Source organism: Hyphopichia burtonii (assembly GCF_001661395.1).
Source record: "Hyphopichia burtonii NRRL Y-1933 unplaced genomic scaffold HYPBUscaffold_1, whole genome shotgun sequence".
Taxonomy (NCBI): Eukaryota; Fungi; Ascomycota; class Pichiomycetes; order Serinales; family Debaryomycetaceae; genus Hyphopichia; species Hyphopichia burtonii.
Window position 1 is genome coordinate 1,575,891 of NW_017963728.1, and position 17,687 is coordinate 1,593,577.

General features: G+C 34.7%; 5 protein-coding genes across 5 annotated transcripts; all 5 read left to right on the forward strand.

Annotated features, from left to right (window-relative positions):
• Positions 1–3,259: 3,259 nt before the first annotated feature.
• On the forward strand, positions 3,260–3,853 carry HYPBUDRAFT_151522 (uncharacterized protein; the record flags this gene model as incomplete). The annotated part of the gene is made up of 1 exon (XM_020220539.1): positions 3,260–3,853. The coding sequence occupies one exon, from the start codon at positions 3,260–3,262 to the stop codon at positions 3,851–3,853; it is 594 nt and encodes a 197-aa protein (XP_020079073.1).
• Positions 3,854–4,054: 201 nt separating this feature from the next.
• HYPBUDRAFT_117837 (uncharacterized protein) lies at positions 4,055–7,586 on the forward strand. Its single transcript, XM_020219187.1, has one exon. It carries the CDS (start codon positions 4,161–4,163, stop codon positions 7,479–7,481), a length of 3,321 nt encoding a protein of 1,106 aa, XP_020079074.1. The 5' UTR covers positions 4,055–4,160; the 3' UTR covers positions 7,482–7,586.
• Positions 7,587–8,056: 470 nt separating this feature from the next.
• HYPBUDRAFT_154980 (uncharacterized protein) lies at positions 8,057–12,667 on the forward strand (the record flags this gene model as incomplete). The annotated part of the gene is made up of 2 exons (XM_020222073.1): positions 8,057–11,038; positions 11,060–12,667. The coding sequence occupies 2 exons, from the start codon at positions 8,057–8,059 to the stop codon at positions 12,665–12,667; spliced, it is 4,590 nt and encodes a 1,529-aa protein (XP_020079075.1).
• A 310-nt stretch (positions 12,668–12,977) lies between these two features.
• Positions 12,978–14,585, forward strand: HYPBUDRAFT_100952 (uncharacterized protein; the record flags this gene model as incomplete). Its single annotated transcript, XM_020218086.1, has 2 exons — positions 12,978–13,793; positions 13,836–14,585. The coding sequence occupies 2 exons, from the start codon at positions 12,978–12,980 to the stop codon at positions 14,583–14,585; spliced, it is 1,566 nt and encodes a 521-aa protein (XP_020079076.1).
• Positions 14,586–15,346: 761 nt separating this feature from the next.
• HYPBUDRAFT_146391 (uncharacterized protein) lies at positions 15,347–17,641 on the forward strand (the record flags this gene model as incomplete). Its single annotated transcript, XM_020219963.1, has 1 exon — positions 15,347–17,641. The coding sequence occupies one exon, from the start codon at positions 15,347–15,349 to the stop codon at positions 17,639–17,641; it is 2,295 nt and encodes a 764-aa protein (XP_020079077.1).
• Between the last annotated feature and the right edge of the window lie 46 nt (positions 17,642–17,687).

Consider the following 17,687-nt stretch of genomic DNA (forward strand, 5'->3'; position numbering starts at 1 on the left):
TATTTTACCGGTTAAGGGGATTATTGGGGTACTCCTCTTGACCGAGGTAAAAAAACGAAAAAAAAAAAAAACAATTGAACGAAAATCATCTGGTGTATGGATCTTTTTGATTTTTGCAGGTTATTCCCGGAAGTCGTGATGTTTTCGTTCGTGCCCTCGGATATCGGATCAACGCGATCAAAATCAAAATCAAAATCAAAATCAAAATCAAAATCAAAACAAAAACTCACTACAAAAGAACTTACTTCAAGTGAATAGCCTCCAATACAGCGGTATGGTGACCATAGACTTGAATGGCATGTTCAATCAGCAGGACGTGGACGGCCTGGTGCGGGCGACATCGTATACTGCTACGGGTGCTGAGAAAGAGTCTCCACTGGTATACCATGAGTCGGCGGGTAACGAAAACAATCGACCCTCCAAAGGGATTTTGAAGCCAAATAATGAAAATACCAATCACACCTTGTATAGTAAGACGGTGCCTATACCCTTGAAGGGTGTTGATGATACTCAGACACAGAATAGAAGAAGGGTTTCGTTTGCTCCCGAAGTAACTTTGCATAAAATTGATCTTATTCCCCAACATAGCGATAAGAGAAGAGAGACCATAGCTTCCTTTCCCAACAGAGCCAATGACTACGCTCAGGACGATGCTGGTAGAGAGATGTTATCGGACAGCTCTGATGAAGACGAAGAGATCAGTGATGGCAGCTTTCAAAATTTAGAAGCAGACGCGGATAAAATTGTTAGTGGTATGCATCGGGTTCGAGAGTCTAATCAATTTTTGCAGAATATTCAAGATGATGATGATGAGGAACAGACTATGGAACTCACCGGTCAAATCAAGCAGACAGAGCAGAATGATAGTGGACAAGATAATAATAATGACGACCAGACAATGGAATTTACAGGCCTAGTACAAGCAACAGCTCAAAAAATTGGGGATTCCATCAATAACACTCCGCAGAGTAAGGACCCTGCAGCACCTGCTTTGACTCAAGTTGAGCAAGTAGAAGTAAACAATCCATTGAGTCAGGATCAGGATCAGGATCAAGATCAGGACCATGAAGATGAAACCATGGACTTCACCGGTCAAATTCCAATACCGAAACTTAGTCCTGTGCCCGATTCGGACGATGGTGTCCCAGACCATGATATACCAAATGACGCCGCACCACAATTGACCTCTTCTGAAAGTGAAGATGAAAATGAGCAGATGGATATGACCAGCAGTATTGGGAAACAAATCCAAATCAATGATAATTTGAAAAATCCCGAGGAAGTTACAATGGAAGTTACAAATGTTTTCCAATCTAACTTCAATAACGTTCCAAACTTCGAACTGAAAGATGGGCCATCGAATCAATCGAAAAATTCTGATCAAAAATTTGATGGCCAAAATAATGATGAGTTAACTATGGATTTCACTACAATATATAATCCACCCGTTAAACCATCTTCTCCTCACCTCCAGCAACAACGTGAACTTACAGAGAAAATCCATAATATATCATTAGTTGATAAACAGCCTAGCCAACCTGTCAAAGATATTATAGAATCCAAACTAGCTGAAAGTGGAAGTGGTGGTAACAGTAATATTATACATGAAGCTTCTGGAGTCTCTCAACCCGAAAACGATCTAGTTGAAAATACTCCAAAAAATGCTTTTGAGCAATCAAATAACGACTCATTGCCTTCTGATATTCAGCTCGATACCCAGAATCTTCAAAATATAGATTATTCGAACTCACAAACAAATTTACATCAGGAAATTGCCTCTGATATGAGTCAGCCTGGCGTCACAGTATCCGAACTTGGGCTAAGCAAATCCTTACTTCAGGAGCAAGAACACAACCCGGTTACTCAAGAATCTGACCAACCTTATGGTTCTCTCGATGGTGATACCAATAGTTATCTCCACATGAATGAGCAAAATCTATTCCAATCTTCCAAAGCTAGTACCGGCGATGACGATCATTTAGATACAATCCAAGAAGAATCGATGATACAGTCACAGAATGACGAAAATGATCAAGAATCAGGAATGGAACTCACTTTACCTATGTCGACATCTAAGACTCTAGATAATAATGTTGGAAAAGATTCTCAACCAATGCAACTAACGCAAGATATTGGAACGGTTACCGAAACCACTGCTCCTCAGCCTCCTCAAAGCGGCATCGAGAAGGAAGATTCATCACAACCAATGCAAAGCACTCAACAAATAGATAAGATAGAACTGATTATTGATAATGGTTCCGTCATTAACTCTCAACCAATGCATTTAACCCAACAAAATGATGATATCACTTATAATCAGAATAAGCGTAAGAATGATGACCCAGAGGCGGACCATTCACATAAAATGCAAAAGCTATCTAAAGAAATTGAAGTAAATACAGTCACTACGACTATACCATTAGCTGACGTCTCTCTTCAAGAAGAATCTGATGATGACTTTGAGCCTGTTGCCATTAATCAATTTTTGAGAGATGCTGAAATTGGCTTTTTCGATAACCTCGATTTAGGAACTCAACCACCAAGCAGAGTAAGGTTGTCAATATTTGAAGACGAACCAAAAATAGAAGATTACTACAAAGCCAATACCAAGGTTCCGTTGTTAGAAGTTTTTAAACTCAATTGCGATGAGTTGATTAATAAAATAGAAGAAGATCGGAATAATTTTGAATTAATAAAAGATAGTACATTTCCCGAAAATCAAGCTGTTTTCAAGAAATTTTATAGAAGTACTCCAGGCGAGCAGTTCAAGTTGAAATCACAATTCAAATTACTTAAGGATTTCGCTCGTGAGAAAGCAAGGGAAGTTTGGTATGACTGGAGAATAAAGTTGATGGAAAATTTATCTTCGGATTTAGAACTAAAATTTGAAACTTTACAAAAAGATAAATACATCTTGACTGAGAACTTGAGCATCTTAGATCCAGTTTATGATGAAGTTAAACTCAATTTTTCGAATGTGAAGCGTGAACTTACAAAAACTTTAGAAATGAAACAACATTTCGAAAAGATTGACATCGAGCAAATTAAAACTTATAAGAACCAATTAACCGATATTAACAAGGAATTGGTCAATCATCAACAAAAGATCAAGACTGGAGAATTTGAATTGAAGCAGATCACTTCTGTAATTGCAGAATATGAAAATGAAATTTTGTTGTTAAAAAATAAAGCTAACCAACTTGAAATGGAAATTAAAGATCTGAGATATTTTGATATTCAAGAAATTGAAGCTTTACATATGAAATTTAAATTACTTCAAGCATTGTCAAACTTAAAGTATGTCCAAACCAGCGGGAACTCCATCATTTTTGAATTTAAAAAGCTAATCCATATAAAGATCGATTTTAGTAACTTGAATGACTCGAATAATATTACCTATAGTCTTGTTGATCGAGAACTGTCATTTCCACCCTTCTACAATTGGTTTTTATTGAACAACTTTGTTTTGAAACTACCTTATACCGTTCCTTCTACCACTGTGTTGGAGAACTTCAGCAATTTCAAGAAATACTGGCAGGGCTTCTCGAACTTGGATTATGACATCTACAAAATCTCCTTGAAATTACCCGTTAAAATCCTTGATGACAACGATGATGATGTGATCCGTTTCTCCATTAGGTATTACTCCTCTAAACATGGCTTCAAGATATTGCTAAACGTAGCAGTCAATTTACCTGATTTGATAGAATACCCGAAAAAGGTATCGATATCTGGCGAAATTGTCAGATCTACATCTGAGTTGGAGAGCAAATTTATCCTTGATAATCTCATCAAAGACACTGTTAAAAATGGTTTGCTCACGGAAGAAACATACATCAGTCTTTCCCCGTAATTCTTATTCAATTCTTGTACTATATGTATTTGTATACTACTCAATAGTAATTAATAGAAAGTCAACAGTGTAGCTATTGACTGGAGCTTATATGATTTTAACGTCTTCCTGCATATATGCTTGTCAACAATTTTTCATTTTTTTTTTTTTGTTTTTTTCACTCACTTTAGTTTTATCAGCATCAAAACAGATTGCAGACTAACTTAGTTGACTATAAACCTTATACCAACTACGATACATCATCCACTTGGTTGCTATAATCCGTTCGAGGTAAGGATAATTTATTTAGTTAGTTCTTCAAACAAAGATGGAAGACGCAACTGATATTTCGTTCTACTTGGGTAAACAAGCAGTTGAGTCAATTGGAAACTTGGATATTCCATTAAGTAATGGACAAATCGTCAGTATCAATCTTGTGAATGAATTACCTGATGACCCAAATGAATTAATCAGCTTTTTGGAAACCGAGAACTGTCCGAAGAAGTATTGGATTGCTGTTGGTCAAGCCTATGCACAATCAAACAAACTTGACGATGCTGTGAAGCTTATTACTAAGGCATTATCATTAAAACAATTCAATGAAAAAGACAAGGTTTCTTTGAACTCCTTTTTAAGTTGGGTGTATTTGAAATATGCTTCGAAAGGAATAAACAAGCAGGAAAACTTGACAAATGCCTCTGACTTGATCAATAAAATCAATAGCATGGATAATGCTAATGTTTCTAATATCTTAGCAAGAGGTACTTTATATCTTTACAGAGATGAAGCTGACTATGCTTTGCAAACCTTTGATAGATTATTGAAGATTGATAGTAATAACTGTTTTGCTATTTTAAGTAAAGCTAACCTCATATTGAATAAGAGTAAAAATTACACTAATGCATTGAAATTGTACCAACAGGTTTTGCTTTTAAATCCAGTTATGACTCCAGACCCAAGAATTGGTATTGGTTTATGTTTCTGGCTTCTTAAAGATGAAAAAATGGCTTTAAATTCATGGGAAAGAGCTTTAGAGATAAATCCAAATAATACAAAAGCTAAAATTTTATTAAATTTGTCTAAGTTCAACGCTCTATTCAACAACTCATTAACTGATGAAGAATTTATAAAAAATTATAAACTCTGTTTAACCGACTTATCTGAAATTTATAAGGATAACCAAAATGATCCGGTTATTTTATTAACATTGGCATCCTATTATTTTTCCAAAGGTAGTTATGAATTGGTTGAAAAAATTGTAACCCATGTCATCAAAACAATTTCCGGTGGTAACACAAATTCTGTAAAATCTCATGGAAATAAATTAAGTTCATTCCAAGCAAACATTTTATCCCATGCTTCTTTTTGGTTAGGTAGGATTTCTTTTATTAAGAACGATTTTGCTCAATCACAAAGATATTTTCATGAATCAATCAAACTTAATGAGCAAAACCTACTTTCGAAATTAGGTTTAGGTCAATCCCAAATTGGGAGAGGCTCTACTGAAGAAGCTATATTAACTTTTGAATCGATTTTGAAAACCAACTCCAAATGTTTAGAAGTTAATTATGCTTTGGGTTGCTTATATTCTCAACAAAAGAGTAAAAGAAAACAAGAACAAGCAATTCAATTCTTGGAAAGATATTTGAGATTATCAAGCAATCGTGGATTGAATAGTGAAGGTGATGATACTACGCTCTTAAACAAAGAGCCAGTTGCATTGAACGCCTTCCTCATATTGAGTCAATTGTATGAGACTAGGGACATGGGACAAGCTTTGACTTACTTAAATAAGGCCATCGAAGAAAGAAAAAGAATTGGCCAAGATGCACCATTGGAAGTTTATAATAATATTGGTGTCTTTAATTTCATTAAAAATAACTATGAAGATTCTATTGAAAGTTTTAAGACAGCTTTAGGTAAGTTGGATGATCCTGAAGGTTTCAAAAGTGAAGACGGTGATTTGTTAATTGATTTACCAAATGACTTGAAGGTTTCTATAAAGTTCAATTTAGCTAGATCCACCGAATTTAGTGATTCCTCGGATGATGCCATTGATATTTACGAATCTTTATTAAAAGAATGCCCTCACTACTTCTCTGCCAAACTCAGGTTATTATTTTTAGATTGTATATCAAACAAATCTGCTAAAGAAGATATCAAATCTGAAATTGATGAATTATTATCTTTAAATGCTTCAGACTTAGAAATAAGATCATTCTATGGTTGGTTTGTGAGAAACTTTGGTAAAAAATTAAACTTAAACCCTGATTCTGATACAACCCATCACAGAGATACCTTAGTCAAGTATGATTCACATGACTGTTATGCTTTGATTTCCTTAGCTAATATCTACTGTACAATGGCAAGAGATATCAAAGGATCATCAAATGACGAAAAGAAGAAAAGATATTACATCAGAGCTATAGAATTATTCACCAAGGTTTTATCAGTTGATCCTAAAAATGTTTATGCTGCTCAAGGATTAGCTATTGTCTATATTGAAAATAAAGAGCAAAACAAAGGTTTGGATATTTTGAGAAAAATTAGAGACTCCTTGAATGATATTTCAATCTACTTAAACTTGGGTCATGTTTTGGTTGACTTAAAACAATACAGTAAAGCTATTGAAAATTATGGTATCGCATTGGCAAGGTACCTGAATCCTAACGATTCTAGAATATTATCATTCTTAGCTCGTGCTTGGTACTTGAGAGGTATATCAGAAAAAAGTTTCCCTTACCTTAAGAAATCTTTGGAATACTGTCAAGAGGCTTTAGATTCTTCACAAGTATCTAAGTCATCGTTGAAATTCAACTTAGCTTATGTTCAATTTCAAACTGCAGAATTTATTAGTAAATTTCCTGTTGAACAAAGAAATGTTGATGATATCAATGAAACCATTCTTAACTTAAATGAAGCAGTTAAAACATTCACTGAGTTGTCATCAGATGCTGAAAAACATTCCCCATATCCAAAACAAGAGCTTAAGGCAAGAGCTTCATTAGGAGGAACTACCTTGTTAAATAGATTGAATGTCTGTCTTGAAGAAGTTAAAGAGAATATTAATAAGGTCGAAGAAAAATTAGAACTTGCTAAAAAATTGAGAGAAGAAGAAGAAGCATCAAAGGTTAAAGAGGCAGAAGAAGCTAAAGCTGCCCTTCAAGCCAAGGAGGCTGAATTGGCTAAAGAAAGAGCCAAATTACAGGAACAAGCACAACTATGGGCTGAAGAAGCTAGAATGAACGTTGTTGTTGACGATGAAGACGACGATAAGATATTCAATGAAGAAACTGCTGAAAAAGAAAGCAAGAAAAAGAAGGGAGGAAGAAAAGCCGGTTCTACCAATAAAGGAGCAAAGGGTAAGAAGAAAGGTAGAAAGAATAAGGCAGTTGTTGAAGACAGTGAAGAAGAATCACCGGAACCTTCTGATAATGAGTCCGAAGAGCAAGCTTCACCTAGAAAGAGAAAGAGTGCTGTTAGTGGTGATGAAGATGAGGACGATGATAACATAAGTGCTAAGAACACAAATAAAAAGAAGAAATTCAAGTCTAGCGATATAATAGAAGACAGTGACGACGAGTTGGACGACGACTTGTTCGGTGGTGAAGATAACAATGAAGAATCAAAGCCAAATGATGAAGATTAGACTTGGTCTCGTAATAGAGTTCAAAAGAACTCAACTTGTTGTATAAATTTTGTAAATTAATCGAACTATATATTACTATATATTTGAAATAAAGTTATAATAGCCATACGTCAAATGTAGAAACCCCTACTTTAGTTTTTAGGCATTCCGGTCCCTTTTTAACTCAATATTGGGATTGATATCAGCAGGTAAAACGCAACATTTTTTCAATATTTTGCAATTTAAAGGGATAATTATCACAAAATTGAATCAAGTTTGACAGTCTGACGGAAGTTGCTACTACCAACTTTTCCGAAGCTCAGTGTGAAGACGACTCAAAGGTGAACTCTACTCGAAGGAAACCTTATCAGGTGGTTTCGTTTTATTATGGGTTTTATGGATGCAAAAAATGCTACCAATAAAGATAGTAAAAGACGTTTTTTTTTTGTTTTGGTCTTTCTCGCTTAAATGGTAAAAATCCATCATGCTACTTTCTTACGATTTTGTCTCCGTGAAAGGATGAATCCGAAAATTTAACAACAATTTATATGATTCTTTATATTGGTGTATCTCTAGCCTTATTTATCCAATGAAACATGAGTGCTGCCACCGGGTCATTCTATAGTATGGTGAATCCAGACACACCGAACTTGATTGTGAATCTAGAGGATAATCCTCTCATCCCATGGTATTATCCTCTTTATGATTACACAAGTAATTGTATAAATCCAAGATTTTTTGATAACATAACAATGCTGTTTAATATTGCCATTGGGGTATTTGCCAGCTACCAATTGTTCAAATCATATAATAGTCAGCTTAGCTTAGGAAATCCATTCGAATCAAGAAGTTGTGGAGTGAAACATTTTTTGAAAATTGAATGTATAACGCTACAGATCTTTATCCATTTTATACAACTACTAAGTGATAACGGTAGTAGATATTCAGCTTCAAATCTAGTTGTCCTTTTAATTATTCTTCCCTTGCATATCATTGAGCCTACCCGCTCTATTCATCAATTAGCATCTCTTTTATTTTATTGGTTAGGAAATTGCATAATAGTCATGATCCCCTTGATCCAGGATATTTTTTCCAATCATCCCATTTTAAACAAATCAAAGTCAGTTTGGTTTTTCACTTCAGAAATAGTTTTATGTTTGAACACATATTTGATTTTTTTATTACAAACTCGGTTCTGGAAACCAAGTAAGGAATTGGTGGAATACTATTTACTAAATGACGCCGACCTCCGATCTATAAGAAACATCTTGAGTCACTGGACTTTTACCTGGGTTCAGTCTTTTATTACCGAGATATATTTAAAGGACTCAGCTTCTATAGAAGAGCTACCTAGGGCTCCCGGTGACACCAAATGTGAAGTTACACTGAAGAGACTTGAAAATCATTGGAGCTTGCAGTTACCGAGAAGAAGACCTCTGCTACTAATCGCATTACTAAGTAGTTTCAACTATTTAATCGTTTCTGCAACATCCTATGACCTTATTGATACTTTACTTTCTTTGTTACAGCCTTTAATCTTACAAAGGCTAATTCTTTATTTTAGTCAATATAAAAAAGAACAAAAGCCAATAATTATTGCATATTTTTTAGCTGTTTTGATGCTAATAGTTGCATTTACTAGAACAATTGTGTCAAATCAGTCAATCAGTTTTCAGAGAAGATCTGATTTTATCATCCAATCTTCGCTTATGGGAATGATTTATAAAAAAATCATAAATTTAAACTATGCAAAGAAAACTAAAAAAACAGGTGATATACTCAATCATGCTTCAATGGATGTTGCTTTAGCCAGAAGTTGTATCGAGAGTATTCAAAAGTTTATCGAAGCCATGATAAAACTAATACTTTGTGTTCTTCCTTTATATAAATTTTTAGGACCAGCAATATGGGGTGTCTTATTAGCAGCTTTAATAACAATTCCATTGGCTATATTTACTGAAATGTCTTTGCTGCCAGCTTTCAACCAGCTACTGAAATACCGGGATCAAAGAACATCAATCATGAACGATATCTTACTGTCAATCAAAGGTATCAAACTTTATGCTAGAGAAGAACCCATGCTAAATAAATTGAATGAAATAAGATTGAATAAAGAATTGAAAGAAACAAAGAAAATAGGTTTGATTAATTCGTTCGTGACATTCGTTTGGGGTTTAATTCCTTTCTTCATGATGGTATCTGGATTAGTTATTTCAGTTCACATGTACGATCAAGAATTATCAGCACATGTTATTTTTCCAACTTTGTCAGTTCTTGCATCCATTTCGAACACTATTTGTGATTTACCTCGTTTGATATCATACGGTATTCAAGCTCGTAAATCATTTGACAGACTTGCAAGCTTTTTTCTCATGGATGAATTCAATGATACTGTTATAAGGAATAAACCATCGAGTGAAGCGCATGTCTGCATCAACATAACTAATTCTCAATTCTCATGGACGAAACCCGAATATTCTGATGTAATTGATAATAGCAATGTTGCATTATCAGTTGACGAATTTAATGTCAACCATGGAGAGACGGTTTGTCTAGTTGGTAAGTTTGGAAGTGGTAAAACTACATTACTACGAAGCTTGTTAGGCGAAATGTATCTTGTAAACAATACCAAATCAGTTATAGAAGTAAGAGGCTCAATCGCTTATTGCCCCCAAAACCCATGCATTATACATAATACAATCAGAGAAAATATTCTATTTGGCCTTGAATATGATGCAAAAGTTTTTTGGGAAGTGATAGAATTATGTCAATTACATGATGATTTGAATAGCTTCCCTTACAATGATAAGACCGTTGTGTCTGAAGGGGAATCATTATCAGGTGGACAAAAATCAAGGATCTCTTTAGCCAGGGCTATATACTCCAGATCAGACATTTATCTTTTTGATGACATATTAGCATCTATCGATTTACGTATTGGAAAACTTATCTTGGAAAATATTTTAGGAGAAAATGGGATTTTAAGAAATAAGACTGTTTTATTCGTTACAAATTCGATATCAGTCATTGAGAAATCGACAAAAGTTGTATTTCTAAGAAAAGGTAAGATCATTGGTGAAGAAAAATATCAAGACTTCGGAAACGCTAAGGATGCAGCGGTGACCAAAATGATAAAAGAATTGAATGATCAAGCTACATTAGTTCAACCTATTTCTTCTGTTTCTGAGTCCAATGCTTCTTCCAACACCGTATCAAATGAACTGATAAGGTCGTCACAGGCATCAATATCAGAATCATCTTTGGGTTCCATCTATAGTAGTGAGCTTGAAGATTATGATGTAAATCATATCCATCAAGAAGATGATGATACCGAAGAAGAAGAGGAAGATTTACTTTATTTGGAACATCAGCTCACTCGAGAGACCTCTGGTCGGTTAAGTTTCATATCAAGAGATTATACCCATAGTGGAACTAGTATTCAAAGCAGAACACTCAAGAAAATTCCGACTTTAGAAGAAACAATCAAAGGTAAGTTTAAATCAACTTTTCTCATTGAGTTTCTCAGAGCATGCCATTTAGGAAATATTGTCATATATTTATCGTTGATTTTTTTAATGGTAAGTATAAATACATTGAAGAACTATTCACTTACATTTTTTCCAGATGAAAAGAAATACGATAGATATATATTTATCTACTTTGAATTGGGTATCTTGAAATACTTGATTGAAATGGTTGCTTCGTACTTTCTTTGGACGTTTTGTATAACTGGAGGACTATTCACATTTCATGACAAGCTTATCAGATCGATAATTTATTCACCTTTGGAATTTTTCCAAAATAATTCAAACGGTCGTATAATGAACAGGTTCACAAATGATTTAAGAACTCTTGATATGTATTTCCCCATAAACTTGAGTGATTTTGTGGTTTCGAGTTTGAATATTTTAGCAATCTTTGTTGTTTTGATTATAAACATTCCAATGATGTTAATATTTGTTCTTATAATGCTATTTGTTTATTTATTGATCAGGTTATATTTGTCACCAACTATAAGAGAATTACAAAGATTGCAAAGTGCTATGATTAGCCCAGTACTTTCACATATACAAGAAACCATTCAAGGATTGGAAACTTTGAGAGCTTATAATCAGATAAACAGATACGACACCAAGAACACCAACACTTTAAATAACTTATTAGGTGTTGAGCAAGCCTTATCTTCAACTAATAGATGGTTAGCCGTTAGATTGGAACTGATTTCAAATTTAATTACTTTTTTGATTGTTGTATTTCTGATACATTCATTGGGTTCCAGTAAACAAATAAATCCAGAAATTTTAGGTTTATTAGTAACATATTCTTTGACACTATCAACGACTTTAGATAGTACGATCAAGATAAGTACCGACTTACAAGCAGAAATGATTTCACTCGAAAGAATCATGGAATATATCAATTTAGAAACAGAAGATCCATTGAAGCATGAATTAGTTCCATATAAAGATTGGCCGCGTGAAGGAAGTATAAAGTTTGTTAATTTTACATTGAAATATGCAAATAGCATAAAGCCAGTTTTGAAAAACATCAACTGTGAAATCACTCCTGGGACTAAAGTAAGTTTAGTTGGCAAAACTGGAGCAGGGAAATCCACATTTACTTTAGCAATCTTTAGACTTTTAAATCCCATGGGAGGAAAGATTGAAATAGATGGGATCAATATTGCTAAAATTGGACTTTATGAATTAAGGCATAAACTCAGTATAGTTCCCCAAGGAAGTCAAACTATTATTGGAAGCGTTCGAGATAAACTTGATCCTTGTAAACAGTTCAACGATGACCAACTTTGGAAAGTATTAGAACTAGTTAAATTGAAAAATCATGTTCAGAGACTTGGGTCATTAGATGTCCAATTTGATGAGTCTGGCAATAATTTTTCCTTAGGTCAAAAAAACTTACTTTCTTTAGCAAGATCTCTATTGGTACCTTCGAAGATATTAGTACTCGACGAAGCTACATCATCGCTTGATTTAAACACGGTTCGAATCATAAGAGATGTCATCAAGAATGAATTTCAAAATTCAACAATCATTACCATAGCGCACAGACTAGATACAATCATGGACAGTGACAAGGTTTTACTATTGGAGAACGGAGAAGTTGTTGAATTTGACCTGCCTTTGATCTTATTAAAGGATGCAAATTCCAAATTTTTCAATTTTTGCGCAGAGGGTCTTATAGATTGAACGCCTCTTGCAGTAGGTACAGACTTAGCTAATTTACAAGTATACTGACCCCGTCTCGTGATGGGATGAATACATAAGCTTATTATTAATTAGATCTTATTCAGAAACAACCGGTGTAGTCCGAAGAGATAAACCTTACGACTATGCGTGTACGGGTGGAAATTTTGAATAAATGCGATGGTCTTATCAGAAGAATTGATTGGCAGTCAATGGAAAAGATGGGAAGGTTTAGGAAAGGCAGAAATTTCAGAGAAGTTTCATTCATTTTTCAGTTTAGTCTTTATTAGCTACTTATTTATAATAGTGCAGGATGCTAGCTAGTGAAGTTTCAAAGGATCGTCGGATTATCCAATGTTTATGTGCCATATTTTGGTGTCTTTTATCAGGAGGACCAATTTTTGGGTTTGCAGCTTTAAAGCCGGTTTTAATCAAAGAACACATTTATGAGAAGGCCTGTGATATCTCGATCAATTCTACGGATAGTGTTTTGAGCTATGGATTAAATCCTGATCATTTCACTCCAATTACATCCCAGTTGTTCAACATGATGAGCACTAATGAAGAGTCCCCCATTGCTAAATGTACTGCCCAAGATTTGAAATTGAATATGATGTTCACCGTGGGTGCGGTCATGACCAATGTTAGTGCATTGGTTATTGGTAGAGTATTGGATATTTATGGACCAAGAGTTTGTGGAATGATTGGAGCAGTATTTCTTTACTTAGCATGTTTTATTTTCGTTTTCAATAAAGCATTGAGTAAAGTACCAATGTTTGATCCATATTTGATTGGATATGCAAGTATGGCATTAGGAGGACCATTTGCATATATATCCAGTTTCCAATTGAGTAATAGTTTCCCTCAATACAGTGGTAGTATATTAGCTATATTGACCGGAGCTTTTGACTCTTCAAGTGCGGTATTCTTATTTTATAGGATTTTTTATAATAAGAGTGGAGGAAGCTTCAAATTGGATAAGTTTTTCGGGATTTATTTGGCGGTTCCAGTTTTCATAACCTTAGCCCAAATTTTGATAATGCCCGGGGATTCCTATAAAACTTCGGGTGACACCACCTTATGTGTTGATGATGGTGCCAATCGTCAAGAGCAGGATGAAGAAAATGCAGTTGAAGAAACCGATTCGTTATTAAACACCCAGCATTCCCAGCATTCCGATTATAATACCAGTGGTAGACGCGATTCAATTGGGGACGCTTTGAAACAACCGTATGCCACCGAGGGAGAAGTCACTTTGGTCGAACACAGTGGAGGAGTTTTTGGAATCTTACATGGATATTCCGCCCAGTATCAATTGAAGACTCCTTGGTTCTATTTGATGTGTTTATTTGCCACGATTCAAATGTTAAGATTGAACTATTTCGTTGCCACGATCAACACCCAATACGGATACTTATTTCAATCGTTTGCCAAAGCCGACAAATTAACCAGATTATTTGACATTGCATTACCCTTGGGAGGAGTGATTTCGATCCCATTTGTGGGAATGTTTTTAGACAACTGCTCAACCGTTTTGGTTTTGGCCGTGTTGTTGGCAGTCTCCTTAATCATTGGTGTCTTGGGATTACTGTCCAATTATATCGCTGCAGTTGTCAACGTCTTAATGTTTGTTGGTTATAGACCGTTTTTTTACACTGCAGTATCTGATTTTTGTGCTAAGGTCTTTGGGTTCGATACGTTTGGAACCGTTTACGGTTCCATCATCTGTATCTCTGGTATTATCAACTTTGGTCAAAGTCTTTTGGATCAAGCAACTCACAATAACTTCAACATGAATCCAACCCCCATAAACATCATGTTGGTCATTGCTACTGTCATCATTGGTCTTTCAACCGTGGGATACACCCAGCACCAAGCCAAGCTTTATAGATCAAGGAAACTAAACCAATCCCATTCTTAATCATGTCAATTCCTTCAGATCTTCTCCCGGTTGAATTGCCAACTTAGCGTTTGGAATTAGGCTTTATGTCACTGAAAACCACCTGCCATACTACTCTTACACTAACACTCCCTCTCCCACTACACCCATACTACACCATCGCTACCCAATATATACATCTATATAGACATATATATAGACATCTATAAAGATAGTACGACTGCTAAATGTTAAAGCCGTAGCCCAACCCCCACCCGTTTTGTGTCAATTAAAGGCAAGTAGTGCACAAACACAAAAGAAAGCCACTAAAGCCCAGCTTCTGCTCTTGTGCAGTACACGGCCGGCTCACAATGGATTTATCTAAAGTTTCAATATATAGAAAAAAAAAAAAAAAATAGAATGACAACGGCAAGAACCTTTACGTTAGAAAGCTGGAGTCGGATAAGGTTGATAATGTTATAAGGAGAAATAGCGTATTGAAATCACGTATATTTACATATTATTATTGTTGTGTATCCAAAGTAATCAGCCCAAAACTTACGAGAAGCTAAAAAATTCCGTAATTCCAGTTTAAATCTCTAGTTGCATCCACAGATCATTAACAAACAAGTTTGGATTCTTCTCGATTCTACGGAAGTAGTGAAGATACCTTAGGAGCATAAAAGAGAATTTTTTTTTCTGAAGAAGAGATCGAAAAACCAAAACAAAAGCCCAAAAAATAGAAGCTGCTCCACTAGTAAACTCAGGAAGATATAGATTTACAAATTGAAGCAGTTCAATTGATGACCTCATTATCAGCTGCCAATTCGCCTCCGCGAGTGCACGAGGACGTCTCGCCCGCTGAAGCCCGCACCCAAAAGGCATCCCGTCCTCCACTAACCCATCATAATACAACACCAGACTTATTTGCAGTTGCACACGATTCTTCTAATGATGATGGTGATAAAATAGAAAATCCCAAGGGGACTCGACCCCGATCAGGGTATTTTTCATCCAGTGGATCTGAATCTTCGGATGATTTACTCGTTCAATTAGAAGCTCGTCAATCAGATCAATATAGAAATATTAAATTTCTGATACCTAGAGCTGAACTACATGAACCATTTACTAAGAAAAATTATGAAAAACGAGTTAGTTTTGATACTATAAATATTCAATATAGTGATGATTTTGATAATGATTTTGATGATTATGAAGATTCTGATTTAGATCCTTATTCTGGTAATTATAAAGGTTATAATTCAAATATTAATGAGTTTAATTTTAATAATGCATCTAGAGGTCGTCGTTTGGATCGAAGTATTACTAGATCTCCTTCACCAAATCAATTTGGCCGTAATCCTTTAGAATCCCCCAGTACTTCTCCAAATCGTCGAATGCTAAGTCCAATGAGATATAATTCAACGGATGTTTCAAGATTTTTAAATCCTTATAGAACAGATTATCCAACAAGACCAATTATTACCCATCGTGGTTGTACTTTCACTAAATTTCATAAAAAATTCGAAGATTTATACCTTCATAAATTATATAACGAAGAAAATAATTGGTTAAAACCCATTTTACCCCTGAGAGTTATTCTTGTTTATATCAGTGGTCGTAAACATACTTGGGTTGCTTTGGATTGGATCTTGAGAAACTTCATCGAACACGGTGATTCTATTATTGTCGTGCTGGCCATCAATCATGATTTATCGTCTCGTAGAAGATATTCTAATTATCAAAGTCCTCAAAAAATTGTTGCTAAAACTCCTAAAATGAGATCTCGTCAAAGAAATCGTCCTGAATATATTAAATTCATTGCTAAAAATATCATGACTTATATTATGGAGGTTATTAATAAAGATATCATTGCTAAAGTTTCGGTTGAAATCGCCGAAGGAAATCTGAAAAGTGTTTTAAAAGAAATGTATAAGTTATATGAACCAAGTCTTGTTTCTACTGGTACTAAACCAAACATGAGAATTAGTGCTCCTCTAAAATCTTGGTTATCTTCAAAATTAACTGATCGCTTAGTGAAAAATTTTCCCTTGCCAGTTATAGTGGTACCAGCAATGAATATGTCTAATTTCGAAGTGAATTTACAAAATGAAATTAATAGTCGTTATGTTGGGAAAACTGGAGTTGGTTTATCAAATGAGTCTTCAATTGTTTCTACAAATTCGGAATTTTCATCTTCTGATGCCAATCATGAAAAAGATCAAATCGATGATAGTTCATCTATTAATTCGGATGAATCAGTAGGAAGTGATTCGTCTGCTAATTCTTATTCTTCTTACGATGAAATCTCAAAACTCTATAAAAACTATCAAAATAATCTTCATGAACAATTAACAGCTTGCAAAAAAGAAGTAATTGATGAAAATTACTTTAGTAATTTTGTTAAAGTCATTTCAGATAAATCATCAACTTTTTGTGATGAAGTTCGTTCAGTTGATCCTGACTTTAGAGGTAAAGGTTCAAAATTGGCCAGAGCGATAACTGGTTCAAATTCTTTTGGTACTGTTCCTTATAAAACAAAGTCTTTACTTCAACCTTTAGAACATGCTAAATCTACTCTGAGTGCTGCTCTTTCAACTCCTGGTTTATCTTATAAAGACTTGAAAAGAAATTTGAAATTAAAACAACAGCAACAGCAACAGCAACCGCAACAACAACAGCAGCCTCCCACCATCAATATAGAACAGCATTCGCCTATCGAACCTCCTCGTAAGAGTGCTTTGAAATTTGTTGATCTACAGTCTCCAAGCAAGGACAGTATAAACATTGGTAATAACAACAATTCAAAAGTAGAAAATTTGTCTAAGACTGATTCCTCCAGTAGTCTATCTTCAAAAGATTTAAAGAAACAAGCAAAGGAAGAGAAAAAACTCTTGAAAAAGAATAAATCTTTAAAGAAATCCTTATCCCATGATATCGATTCGAAACAATCCAGACCAGTGTTAGAACCATTAAAGTCTCATCCTGACATCACCATGTTGACCAAACAATCTTCAGATAATGAAGACTCTTCATCAGATAAGAAAAAACATAAGAAGAAGGGTAGAAATAAATTCTGGAGTTTATTTAAAGTCTAAACCTTATTTATTCAATTCGTATAGCTTCCTTTACTTTTCCTTTTAT

Bases quoted from the DNA above. Each gene is read 5' to 3' on its own strand.
- HYPBUDRAFT_117837 (XM_020219187.1), top strand. From the start codon at position 4,161: ATGGAAGACGCAACTGATATTTCGTTCTACTTGGGTAAACAAGCAGTT.